We start from the raw sequence: 10,468 nt of genomic DNA, 5'->3' as shown, positions 1-10,468 counted from the left end.
TGCACGTCTGATGGTGGGTGGGCGGGGTTCATTTAGGGTTCGCCTCATTCCGCCTATATCCAACCGTCGATTGCTAGATAACAAAGATATACCCTTTATGAAGGCGCTGCAGCCATGGAGCATTACTCTCAGCGTTACCTCAGCGTTGCCTCACTGCGGTCGGAGTGCGAATTTCTGGCCACCGCTCATTACGAAAAGACTGGCCAAGAAATTGATGTCGACAAGCTTGAGAAAAACATCCGGCTGGCGGAGGAGAAGCGGCTGCTCGCGGCGATCCCTGAGCATAGGCTGCGACCTGGGAGCCTCCGGCGCTTAACCAAGCTGTCTAAGGCAATGACCTACGATCAGAACCTGAGATGCAATCGGTGCACTTGCGACCAAAGGCCCCACGAGGCCCCATGGAGTCGTGTGGGTTTCGGCTCCCCCTGCCAGGCGACTCAGTCAATCCCCCACCTCTGTTCGAGACACAGGCAACTCGTGCAAATCGCTTCTCTCAAGGTGCTGCACATGGCGCCTCTACACATCCACAGATTTTGCGTCTGCCAAGGGGCCCTTCATCGCCTCCCCTCACTGCCCGTGTCATCCAGGGTCATCCCCGTGTAGTCTCTGTCTTCAGCCCCCTTTTGTCAGGGTCAACCCCAAGTACCATGCCAGCTTTGCCCCCTTGCATTCCCCTATGCATCAAAGCTCACATGGGCGCGACAGGATTAAGGCGGGCGACACTGGCTTCATCCCGCTTCCGTGCAGGTCTTCAAGTCCATTTTGCGGCGAGGGCGATTGCGAGAAATTACATTACAAATGACTGTGTCGCATACACAAATCATGCTTTAGCTCGTAGCCTATCCAGTTGAGTTGTCCAGGGTTCGCGCGCCAAAACAAGTTCTGCTGGAAAAGCGATAGATTGCCCTGAGGCCTCGGTAAAAGCACGCTCTGTTACTAGCGATAGCACGATGTAGCTCCTGGCGGGACATAATTCATGGACTCTGGCGGAGCGAAGTAGGTTTTGACACGGGATGCCCTGCATCACTCTGCAGCTCGGGCAGTGCGGCAACCAGTTGGGCTGCAGCCTCTTCAACACCCTCGCCACCGAGTTCTCATCGCATGACTACGGCACGGATGCGGTGCACGAGTACTTCCGCCCCAGCGCGGACCCCAACCTGTACACGGCGCGCTCCGTGCTCATCGACATGGAGCCCAAGGTGGGGGCATGACGGCCCTTAGCTATGGGATATGGGGCCACAATTCGATATGCAGTCGTCATTGTCAAGCTCGATGGGTTTTGGGGAGCGAAACAGCTGAAAAGCGGTCGCGTAACATGCTGGTCACCACCTACGTGCTCTGCTTCTCCTGCTGCGTCTGGTCTACCTGCATTCGTGTCATCTCCACCTGCATCTTCACCTGCCCCTGCCGACTGCCAAATGTGGACTGGGCACCAGGTGGTGGCGGGCGCGCGCTCCGCCGCTGCAGCCTCCGGCAGCTGGTGGCGCTACCCCTCCTCCGGCTACCTGGTCATGCAGAGCGGCAGCGGCAACAACTGGGCACAAGGCTTCCACGGGTGGGTGTGTGTACCGGTGTGCGCGTACAGCCGGCTCAAGGGCGCATGGGTGCGTGGGCGGTTGCAGCGCGCATCGGCGCTGGCATCGAGAGGATGACGCTGGAGCTTTGGTTCCGGGGTCGGGGGTAGGGTTGAGGGCTGGCCTGGGCTACGATGTGTCTCTGGTTGCCAGGCGGTGGCCTTCCACACGTATGCGCGCCCCCGTGCTTGTCACAGCCTGCCCAGCCTCCACTGCGTCTACCATGCATGCCCGGCCGGCGGTTCCAACCTTCCCACAGCCCACATCGGCCACGACGCCCCCCCCCTTGTTCTCTGCACCTGCAGCTACGGCCCCCAGGTTCACGAGGACGCATTGGACCTGGTGCGCAAGGAGGTGAGGAAGTGCCCACCAGAGGGGGGTTCGGGGTGGGGGTGGTGGCGGCATGGGGGCTTTAACACGGTAGGCGAGAAGGCTGGGCTAGTTCTGTCATGACATGCCATTGGCCGTCAGCCATTGTTCACGAGCACAGGGGAGAGGGCAACGTCAACACATTGCACAGGCCTACAATGGTATATGCCACTGGCACCCTCTGCCGCCGCCCGGTCTACCCCTCAGGTGGAGCACGCGGACAGCCTGACTGGCTTCCTGCTGCTTCAGTCCATGGCGGGCGGCACAGGGGCTGGCCTGGGCACCTACGTGGCGGAGGCGCTGCGGGACGAGTACCACTCCGCCTTCGTCGCCAACTGCTGCGTGTGGTGGGTGCGGGTGTGTGGGCTGCGGTGGGCAGCTGAAGAAGGGGTTTGAAGGGCGTGATTGGTTCAGCCCAGAGGACCTGTGACCACGCCGGGGTGTGCGCTGTTGGGCCGGCTTCTGCTTTGCACGAGGAGCTCGCGGCAGCTGGGTGTTGAGTAACCAGCCGTGTGTTGCTGCCTGCCAACCATTTTGCCTTCCGCGCCGCCGCGCGGACTGCCCCGCCGCCCAGGCCCTACGAGAGCGGCGAGGTGATTGTGCAGCCCTACAACACGCTGCTGACCCTGAGCCACCTGGCCGACGTCAGCGACGGGCTGGTGCTGCTGGAGAACGAGGCGCTGCACCGCACGGCGGCCAAGCTGTACGGCATTGCGCGGCCGTCGTTCGGGGTGAGGGGCCGGGTGCTCGGGAGGGCGGGAGAGAGCAGGGTGGAGGAGGCTGGGCTGAAAGGGCAGAGTTCGGGCCCGTGCCGATCAGTCCTGACCCTGGGTGCATGGATATCAGAAACGATCTTCCAGCACGGCTGACCATGTTCGCGTCACACATCGCACGCGGGAACAGGACATGAACGGCATTGCAGCCCGCGCCCTGGCAGCCGCGCTGCTGCCCTCCCAGCCCCGCGGCCCCTACGCCGGCGGCGCCTACGTGGCCCCAGCATCCCAGCAGCACCACCACCACCACCAAGCACACGGGCATGGAGCTGGTCCGGGGCGCAGCTCCCCCGGAAGCAGCGGCGGCGGGGTACAGCTGCCGGCGTTGAGGCGGGCGGATAGCAGCGGTGGCCGGCTAGGCGGCGAGAGCCCTGGCCTGGGGTGAGTGAAGTGCAAAAGCAGGATTATCGCAACACTGAGGAACGGCCTCCTGCGGCCCTCCCGCAAGCCGGCAACATGTCCACGCGCCCCGCATTCACTCAATCATCAGGTCACTCGGGTCCCGCGGCGGCGGTGCCACGCCGCCGCACGCCGCCGCGTCCTCGCCCTCTGCGTCAGGCGCCGGCGGCAGCGGCGGCTGGGGCGTGTGCACCGCCCCCCTGGCGGAGCTGGTGACGCGACTGTGCGGCCACCCCGCCTACCGCCTGCTGACTCTGCGCTCGGTGCCGCAGCTGCCGCCCGCCAACATCGACTTTACCACCTTCACCTGGCCCGCGCTCACCAAGCGCTTGCGACAGATGCTTGTGACAGGTGGGCAGGGGCGAGGCGGGTGTGTGCTAGGAGCGTGGCGGGTACGCACGTACTGTGGTTGCATGTCGGCTGGGTTTGCCTGGCCGTGTGGCGCGTAAGTGGGCTGATCGGACGCATGCGACGCTTGTGCTGTGGTACTGATGGTGCGGTTGGCGGTGACGGCGGCCCTCCTGCCGTGCGCTGCCTGTGACGTGGATTCAACAGGCAGTGTGCTGGAGGAGGGCCTGGACTGGAGCATCACGCCGCAGAGCCCGGGCGCGGCGGCGGCACTGGGGGCCGGGCTGGCGGGGCCGACTGTGAACCGGGCGCTAGCCAGCTGGCTCATCCTGCGAGGGCAGGGCGCAGGTGGGTTGGGGCCTTCAGGAACACGTCGGCGGCCAGGCCCAGAGAGAGCGGCAACACGCAAGGCGGGGAAGGTTACTGGGTCGCAAAGCGTGCTCTCGCCACCTGACTTCTGCCCTGGCGTACGCCTCGTGCGGGTTACGCCCACCCCGCAGCCGAGGCGGATGTTGGCGAGTTCGCTGACCCCGCCCTGTCCGCCGCCTGGAGCCCCGAGCCCCTGTCCGTGTCGTACAGCACTGGCCGCTTCGGCCGCTGCGCCATGTCGGCGTGCCTGCTAAGCAACGACCGGGTGAGGGGTGTGGGAAGCGGTGGTTAGCCGAACCAATCCCACGTTAACTGAGACCCAGCGAGGGAGTTGGAGGTTGAGGGAAACGTTTCTTTCGGCACGGCGCAACAACCGCGATGCCGTTGACGCGTTTCCCTTAAGTGGGAGCGCTGCCGGGCGGCTCCCCCAGTGGCCGTGACGCACGTTTCCCTTACCCGGCCTGTATCTGCCGTTTTACCGTCGCGCTCTTCCCCTGCTCCGCAGCACTGCGTGGGCCCAATCCAGCGCATGCAGGAGCACGCGTACGGCATGTTGGAGTCCCGCGCCTTCGTACACCAGTACGAAAAGTATGGGCTGAGCGTGGCGGAGTTCCAGGATTGCTTTGCGCGTATCGAGGACATTGCGCAGCGCTACGCGCGGCTGTGATTGGCGGGGAAAGGGGGGTTGTTTAGGGGTGGACATGTATGGGGGGTAGCAACCACCTCAGGTGCCAGGAGGCAGATGGGGCGTGTGGACTGAGCTCGAGTAGCTCGGCTGGGTGGCCTCTGCATGTCGGCTATTGCTCGCAGACGTGGCAGGGTTTCTCGCGAAGATGCGCAGCTGGCGGTTGGGGGGCACGAAGAAGGCGCCGATACTGGGCGAACCAGTGCAGCGGTTAGCGTGTCGTGGAATGCAGCGTGCACCGCCATCATGCGAGTAATGGGCGCAGTGCGACAATGATGCTGGCTAGAAGTTGAACGATTGACGGATAGGGGCAGTGCTCTTGGAAACGAGCGGAAACCGGACAGCCTGGGACAGCGGAATGAGGAAGCCAACCGTTCTTGTAGCGGTCGGTCTTTTTGATGCCCCCTCTAGCTCTCATTTACAGCATAGCCCACATACATTTACTAACCATACCCTATACAGTCGCCCGGCAAATCCACACGTACCACATCGAGCGAGTAGGCGGGCCGTGTCTAAACGGGTGACGAAATCAGGGGTGGTCGCAGTCAGCCCATATCGCTACAGGCTCTGATGCATGGGTGAACCTGCAATCTAGTGGGTTGTCATAATAGCGCTGCGGTTTTTACACTCGTGGAAGCCAGCGCTAGGAACATGAAGCAGGCCGTGGGACTCCACCCGTTCGCGGCACAACTTCCCCTGGAGGGGGAAGCTTCTGCTCAAGATGTGGACATGGTGGCAGCGACAGGCAATCCATCGGCGTCCCATCGCAAGGCCGAGGCTTGGGCGACGGGCGCGCGAATTGCCTTCAGTCCGCAGGTAGGAGGTCGGCCGGCGTGAATCCTTCAACGCCATCTTTCTTCTTTGTTTCAAAGACCCCAGATAAACCAAAGAAAACGGCAATGGGCAAGGGTGGTTGCAACTGCCCAAGTCGATGCCGATGGGCCAGTGCTTCGGGCAGCTTCGAGCAGCTTGCAAGCCCTTTGTCGTCTTTCTCCCGACTCCAGCCGCAGGATTCCTCGGACACACTGCTGTCGCGCGCGCTCTTCTCGGCGCGGGTCATCGACCACCTTGGCACGGGCTCGCAGTCCTCCGTCACCCTGGTCGAGCTGCCGTGCCTTGACTGCGACTCGGGCTCGGAGCCGCTGTTGGCAGCGCGCAAAATGCTGATGGCGGGCAACAGCCGTGAGGCGCTGCTGCGGGAGGCCACGGCACTGCGCGCGGCTGCCGCCGCTAGCCCCTTCGTGTGCCGCTGCCTGGGCTGGGCGCAGCTGCCCGGCGGGCGGCTGGCGCTGCTGACCGAGTATGCGGACGGCGGCAGCCTACAGGATGAGCTGGTGGGTATGGGTATAGCTGCAGGTTGCAGGGAAGCTGGTGGAACCTTCGGGAGGGGGGAGTTGTTGTGTGGGGTTGCGCTGCAAGGTAATCACGGAGGACCGTTGCGGGGACTTCCGGGCTTGCGTGGCGTGTCGTGAATCTCGTGATGTGGGGGGCAGAGGCGCATGCTGGTACGCGCGTGGACCGCCGCTACATGGCAGCGGGTGGGGAATCGGGGGCAAACCTCGAGGGGACGGCGTTTGGGAGTTGACGGCCTGGCCGACAAACTTACTGTAAATGTGTACTTCCGTGACCTGGACCTGCTCTTGTGCTGTTGCTCACTTCACAGGACGCACTGGTTCAGATCCGGCGGCAGCAGGCGCTGGAGGCGGAGGCGGCGTGGCAGCAGGCGCGGGCGGCCCGAGCCTCCGCCGCCGTGGAGGCAGCACTCGCGCTGCGGGGCTCATTCCTGCCGCCCACGCCGGCGCGGCCTGCCGCTGCCACTGCGCCCCCGGCGGAGGTGCAGCCGTCACTGGGCCAGCTGCAGCCCGCACAGCCGCAGCAGCAGGCGCCGCGGGCACAGCCAGCGCCTCAGGCTCTGCTGCCCGCCGGCTGCGCCGGTAACCACGAAATCGGGGACGCGGATGGTCCCCACAACGGCATCTTCAGGAGCATCAACGCGCTGGAGCACCGCCGGAGTGGCAGCACTTGCTCCTGCCCTCTGCCCGCCCACCACGGCGCCGCGCTGGCATCTTCCGCCGGCGCCGGCGGCGCGGTGCGCTGCCTCTCCGCGCCACCGCCGTCGCCCGCGACCCCCGAGCCCGCCGCCGCCGACGCCTCACCACCGGCCAACAAATCATGGCAGCTCGACCGCGGCGAGGTCACAAGCGCGCGCCGCTTCCTCGCATACCCGGAAACTTTTGAGACCTGCACCTCGCCCGCCGCACTTGCAGCCGCGCTAGCCGCGCCCTCGATACCGCCGCACCTCCAACTGAAGTCGTGTGCAGCCGCGCTGCCTCTCACTATCCTGCGCCTGCCGCAAAGCTGCGCCGGCGGGGGCTCGGACGCCAACGCCGATGCCGTAATTCCTTCCAGCCTGGTCAGCAGCTGCTCGGTCACCACGAGCTGCTGCACCGTCGAGGCCGGCGGCGAGCCGGGCGGAGCGGCGGAGGGCGGCGAGGGCGGCAGCGGCGGCGAGCTGCCGATGCAGATGCTGCTGTGCGGCGGCGGCTCATCCTTCTTCTCCGCGACCTCGTCCTCGGTGCGCGGTGGGGAGCTGAGCGCCGGCGAGGGCGAGGAGGAGGAGGTGATGGGCGGCAGTGGTGGGCTGTTGGGGCCCATGGGTATGGGTGTGGACATGGAGCTGGACATGGAGCTGGAGGACTGCGCCGACAGCAGCTGCCTGGGTGGCAGTGGCAGCGGCGACGGTGGCAGCGCAGGTCGTGCCTGGGCGATTGAGGATGGCGTTGAGGAGATGGGCGAGGGAGAGCATGATGGGCAGGCGTGCGGCAGAAATCTTAAAATCAGTCGATGCGCGAGCTTCAGCAGCGGGTTCAGCGCTGGTGACTCGGCTTGGGCGTCGGCTGGCGGCGAGTTCGCTCCGCCACCGCCGCCGCCGCCGCCGCCAGCACTGGTCCTCCGACCCGCTGGCTGCACAGGCCCGGCTGCCACGCAGCCGCCAGTGGTGCCGACCGGCGGTATGGCATCCGCTGCTGCTGCAACAGCGCCGCAGCCTGGCCACCCACCAGAGAACCAGCAACACCACCAGCACGGGCAACCCCAGCAGCAGGCGGCGCCTGCGGTGACCAGCAACAAGCCCGCGGTGCCGGTGACTGCTGCTCCTGCGGCAGCTGCCGCGGCGCCGGCGGCTGTGCTGCCGCCCCGCATGCCGCCCAGTGAGATGCTGATGGCCGAGTCCCGGCTGCGGGTGGTGGCCGCGTCGCTGCTGCATGCGCTCTATGGGCTACACGTGCAGGTGAGCTGGGGTTGCTCGCTCAAACTCTTAGAATTTTCACGCATTACTTACACATACTTGTAAAAATATCGCCGCTGTGGATCACGCCAAGCTTACGTCTCTGTGTGTGTTTGTGTGCCTTGTGTTGCAGGGCTTTGTGCACCTGCACATCACACCCGCCAACGTGCTGTGCAGCGGCATCGGCCGGGTGCTCCTAGCCGACTTTGGCACCGCGCGCTGCCTCATCGCCGCACCACACGCCCACACCGACGGCCTGCCCTGCTACCACCACGTCTGCCCCGCGCCCCCGCCTTGCCCTACCGGCCTGATGATGGCGGCCGCCTCGGCGGGAGCGCGCGCCGCAGCCGCCTCCGCGGCTGCCTGCGCATTAACAGCAGACCACGGCGGGCGCGGCCGAGTTGCCGCCGGTGCGGTGCTCGAGCGGCTGCGCAGCTGGGCGGCGGCGGCCGGCGACGCGGCGGCACGGCATCACTTTGTACCGCGCACTCGGGCCTGTGCGGCGGCAGCCGGCAGCGACGCGGGGGCAGCAGGGACCATCGACGACGGTGCAGCCGCGCCTGCCGCGGGGCTTGTGGGCCGGGGCCCCAACAGCTCCGCCAGCGTCGGCGCCGCCGAGGCCGCGCTCATGGTCTTCACCGCGCCCGAGCTGCGCAAGGCTGCCGTGGCCGCCGCCAGCAGCGCCGCCACGGCAGTGCTATCCGCCGGCAGCCTGCCGCATGCCGAGGTCGCCGCTGCCGTGCATGCCGCGGTGGCCGCCGCGGTGCATGCCGCCGCCTCTCCCGCCGCCGACATGTACTCTCTGGGCGTGCTGCTGACGGCGTGCGTGGTGTGGCACGGCGACGTGGGCCGCATGCGCGCCTACCAGCGCTACGAGACCGACATGCCCGGCTGGGTGCCGGCGGGGCTGCGGCGGCTGGTGGAGGGGCTGCTGGACGAGCGGCCTTGCCGGCGGCCCAGCGCGGCGGCGGCGCTGTGCGACCCGTACCTGGCCGGGCTAAGCATGGACGACCTGTTGATCTGATGTTGCCTGGAATGGTGAGGTGTGGTGCGGTGTGGTGTGGAGGAGTGGTGCGCCGTGTGGTATGAGCTGCGGGTGAGTGGGCTTCGTGGTGAGGCTTTTTGGATCCGATGGCGACGGCTGGCGGTCAACATCGGGCAGGCGGAATGTCACGCAGCGTGGTGGATCGGAGAATGCGTCTCTGGCTGCAGGCCAGGCCTTGGGGTGGTGGGAGGTGTGGTATGAGAATAGATCCATAGCAGTGTGAGTCGGGCTTCGAGACGGAGCAACCAGCGGCAGGGAAGGCATGCCAGAATGTGAGCTGGTTTCGGTCTGTGTGCGAGTAGTTGTCTGGCCGTGTGTGTTACGGCGCCGTAGAAACGAGGAAAAGAGTTAAGAGGTGTCAGACAGATGTGTATGTGCGCGGTCTTACTTCCAAGATTATTAAGCATGTCCTTTTACGAGCAACCCGAGATAAAGTGCGTCACCCACTCGATTTACACCGCTTCTGCACCATTGGCCAAGCAGGTTAATCGTGTGGCAGTAGCTGTGGCAGACCGTTCGCCACACCCTGTGTGTGGGAACGTCTGATGCAACGCACGCTGCCGAGGCGACGGATGTCTGTGCTGTAAGCGCGCAGGTACATAAGATGCTGTACTCTTTATCAATAGCAGTTTGAAGTGCACGGTGTAGCGGCGTAGTCCACTGACCGCAATGTATTGTTTTTTACTCTCCTGGCGGCGCGCCGAACTGGTGTCTCGCCTACAATGGCGTGTGTAGCAGTAATTGAGCAGCGCAGCGGAGACATTTGTGTGTGTGTGTGTGTGTGTGTGTGTGTGTGTGTGTGTGCGGTGTATTTTCGGGAGACTTTCCCCGTGCTTCAGGGAGACCGCCTCCCTTGTCGGGAGATTTCTTGACGAACGTAGAAAGCGCGACACGCACGGCCACTGCTGCCGCAGACACAGCAGTCGAACTGTGCCGCAGGTCGGGTCGGTTCAGTGCAGCGGCTTCGGCGTCTTTGGGGGGCCTTAGCTGCACTGAGCGTGGTGTGCGGGCGCTTGGCCTGTGCGGGCGCGTGGCCGGTGCATGTGCAACCTGGTGCGCATTGGCACGTGTGTGTCTCCTTGTGTGCACTTTTGTGGGCTGGGGGTTCGAACTGGTTATCTCGAGCGACCCAGACCCGCGCGTAATCTGAGGGTTGGTTTGATGGACACTGTGCTGCACTGCAGCTGTGACGTGGTGCACTGGGCGGTTGGGGGCAACATCGCGCACCTTGTTGCAACTTGCAACTTGGGGCTGTCCAAGTGCGGTGTTTGGCTGCTGGTTATAATCGTCTTGCGCTCTAGGCAGGATGTGCCGGTATCTCCAACGATGCAAGGCCGCAAGGGAGTGATGAGAGGCGTGGCTGTGGGGCCAGGGCTGTCGAGGGTGGTTGTGGTGAGGCTGCAGGCTGCTCCTTGTGAATGGCCGGTGCTGCACCAGAGGCCGGAGGTCTGGTGAATGATGTAGCAACAGGTAGGCCGCATGAATGGACACCACGACTTGTGAGGATTGTGGAGCTATATGTTAGCCAGTAATATGGCAGCTGCCGGGATTTGCCATTTCGGCATGCTGGAAGGCTGGCGCGACTGTTGGCATGGGCGCGTTGGCCGACCGGCCTCCACT

The 10,468-nt window shown here is 64.8% G+C and overlaps 2 protein-coding genes across 2 annotated transcripts; both read left to right on the top strand.

Annotated features, from left to right (window-relative positions):
- Nucleotides 1-62: 62 nt before the first annotated feature.
- CHLRE_03g187350v5 (uncharacterized protein) lies at nucleotides 63-4,916 on the top strand. Its single transcript, XM_043061129.1, has 11 exons — nucleotides 63-846; nucleotides 1,035-1,199; nucleotides 1,437-1,555; nucleotides 1,880-1,928; nucleotides 2,151-2,290; nucleotides 2,518-2,674; nucleotides 2,847-3,097; nucleotides 3,207-3,466; nucleotides 3,671-3,811; nucleotides 3,964-4,097; nucleotides 4,338-4,916. Exons 2-11 carry the CDS (start codon nucleotides 1,188-1,190, stop codon nucleotides 4,497-4,499), a joined length of 1,425 nt encoding a protein of 474 aa, XP_042926258.1. The 5' UTR covers nucleotides 63-846; nucleotides 1,035-1,187; the 3' UTR covers nucleotides 4,500-4,916.
- Nucleotides 4,917-4,962: 46 nt separating this feature from the next.
- CHLRE_03g187300v5 (uncharacterized protein) lies at nucleotides 4,963-10,468 on the top strand. The gene is made up of 4 exons (XM_043061128.1): nucleotides 4,963-5,333; nucleotides 5,522-5,851; nucleotides 6,181-7,806; nucleotides 7,937-10,468. The coding sequence occupies exons 1-4, from the start codon at nucleotides 5,169-5,171 to the stop codon at nucleotides 8,825-8,827; spliced, it is 3,012 nt and encodes a 1,003-aa protein (XP_042926257.1). The 5' UTR covers nucleotides 4,963-5,168; the 3' UTR covers nucleotides 8,828-10,468.

The sequence above is a fragment of the Chlamydomonas reinhardtii genome, chromosome 3 (genome assembly GCF_000002595.2).
Source record: "Chlamydomonas reinhardtii strain CC-503 cw92 mt+ chromosome 3, whole genome shotgun sequence".
NCBI lineage: Eukaryota > Viridiplantae > Chlorophyta > Chlorophyceae > Chlamydomonadales > Chlamydomonadaceae > Chlamydomonas > Chlamydomonas reinhardtii.
Note: the sequence above shows the minus strand (reverse complement) of the source record. Positions and strands in the feature narration are given on the sequence as shown.

Bases quoted from the DNA above. Each gene is read 5' to 3' on its own strand.
- CHLRE_03g187350v5 (XM_043061129.1), top strand. The intron at 1,556-1,879 runs GTGGGTGTGTGT...CTGCACCTGCAG, and splicing joins TGGGCACAAGGCTTCCACGG to CTACGGCCCCCAGGTTCACG. The intron at 2,291-2,517 runs GTGGGTGCGGGT...CCCGCCGCCCAG, and splicing joins GTCGCCAACTGCTGCGTGTG to GCCCTACGAGAGCGGCGAGG.
- CHLRE_03g187300v5 (XM_043061128.1), top strand. From the start codon at position 5,169: ATGAAGCAGGCCGTGGGACTCCACCCGTTCGCGGCACAACTTCCCCTG. The intron at 5,334-5,521 runs GTAGGAGGTCGG...TCCCGACTCCAG, and splicing joins GAATTGCCTTCAGTCCGCAG to CCGCAGGATTCCTCGGACAC. The intron at 7,807-7,936 runs GTGAGCTGGGGT...CTTGTGTTGCAG, and splicing joins TCTATGGGCTACACGTGCAG to GGCTTTGTGCACCTGCACAT.